Below are 1,636 nucleotides of genomic sequence, written 5' to 3'. Positions count from 1 at the left end.
AAAAGTTTGGAAACCTGTGTGAACACTTCCCAGGATCTTTCCTTCCTCAGTCCATGCGTGCAACAGGATCTTGGAAAGCATGTTGCAAGGTGTTGGGTGAAGCACAGGTGGAGCTTACCCCTCAAGGTCCTCAAGCCCATAAACGTCCTTAAGTTGAAAAAGGCTCAATCCTCACCCCTTCCACGGAGTGCCTTTCACCCTTCAGCCACCTGTGAATCTGAGGCCAAATTCCTGGAAGAACTATGTCAGGCAGGTCTGAGAAAGAAGGGGACAAGAGAAGAGTCATTCTCCACACTGACCAGCCATCTTGCTGCTTCCTCCGCACATAAGACAATCCAGAAAGCCATGCGAGGGGCCCCATCTAATAATGACTGTGGGCCCTCGGCAGCCCCTCTGCCTGGACAGGAGGGCAGGTGGCCTTCTCAGCCCCTCAGATACAGCCTCATGGGCAGAACCCAGCAGAGCAGGAACTTAGGATCTCAGTCTTCCAGGGCTGAGGAGACCAGGGCAGCAGTGCCACAACATAGAGTCATCTTGGGATCCAGTATGCAGGCAAGCTTCCAAGCCACAAATGAGCATGTGCGTGGTTTAGAGGCTCCAGGAGCCAGTAAAAGCCCTCCACCCCCTAGAATGTGTGTTGCCCGAGATCCAGAAGATCTCTGCCTTCTGGCGGGGATGGTTAGTGAGTTTGAGCCCGGAGTGGCAGCAAAGTCAGAAGTCTATCAGCCTCGTGTCTGTGGCTCTCCTGTGCTCCTTCCAGATAGTGTCTCTGATGTACTCCTTGATGCAAACAGTTTGGCTTCTCAGGTGCCCCAGAGCTACCTCCAGAGTGCACCTGTTGGGGACAGGCCAGCATCCCAGGTGCTAGGTGACCTCATGGCAGCCAGAGGGAGCAGCCTGGGGCCGCAGGAGCCCAAGATCCCCAAATATCAGGACTCAAGCAAGACTCAAAGGGAGATGATTGCCCTTGCTTACAAGAGTGAGAGCAGTAGGAAGCTCAACTCAGAAAAGCACAAAGAAAGATGTGAAGAATTGGGAACCTCCCAATTTACCCCGGTCAGGGGAACCGAAGACGCCCTTCACAAGATCCCCGAATATCAGGACTCATGCCAGACTCAAAGTGAGTTGTTTGCCCTTGCTTACAAGAGTGAGAGTGGTAGGAAGCTCAACTCAGAAAAGCACAAAGAAAGGTTTGAAGAATTGGGAACCTCCCAGCTTACCCAGGTCAGGAGAACAGAGGACACTCTTTATGGTGAACGACACCAGCCCTTGCCAACAAAGAAACGGGTTCCTCCAGAAAACCACTTCAGAAAAACCCTCAGGCGATTTCTTCAATGGATTAGTCCCAAGACAAAAGGCAAGCCAGTATTAACTGCTGCCCAAAGGCAGGGAACACTGAGAAACAGATCATGTGTGGACAGCAACACTGCAGAAGCTCAGGGGTTCATGACAGCTGTCAGACAGATGCCGGAGGAGAAAATAATGATTCGCCACAAACTTCATGTCTTGACGATCAACCGCTACAAAGGGGAGCTCCACGCCCCTGTTTGTTGTCAGTTTCCTGGCTACCGCAGGCCAGCCTCCCACCCACAGCAGAGCAGAATGCAGAGCTGTGCAGCCGGCAGTCAACCAGCCA

At 52.6% G+C, this 1,636-nt stretch overlaps 1 protein-coding gene across 1 annotated transcript in view; it reads left to right on the top strand.

Moving 5' to 3' along the window:
- The window catches only part of LOC105808423 (spermatogenesis-associated protein 31A6-like), a 6,949-nt gene that overhangs the window by 3,530 nt on the left and 1,783 nt on the right, over positions 1 to 1,636 (top strand). Inside the window, exons 2-3 of the mRNA XM_012642077.1 lie at positions 6 to 1,056; positions 1,225 to 1,574. Coding sequence (XP_012497531.1) covers positions 6 to 1,056; positions 1,225 to 1,574 — 1,401 coding nt within the window. The remainder of the gene's footprint in view (positions 1 to 5; positions 1,057 to 1,224; positions 1,575 to 1,636) is intronic.

The sequence above is a fragment of the Propithecus coquereli genome, unplaced genomic scaffold, assembly GCF_000956105.1.
Source record: "Propithecus coquereli isolate 6110/MARCELLA unplaced genomic scaffold, Pcoq_1.0 Scaffold1726, whole genome shotgun sequence".
Lineage (NCBI taxonomy): Eukaryota > Metazoa > Chordata > Mammalia > Primates > Indriidae > Propithecus > Propithecus coquereli.
The sequence above is the reverse complement of the archived record's forward strand: the minus strand, read 5'-3'. Positions and strand labels throughout refer to the sequence as shown.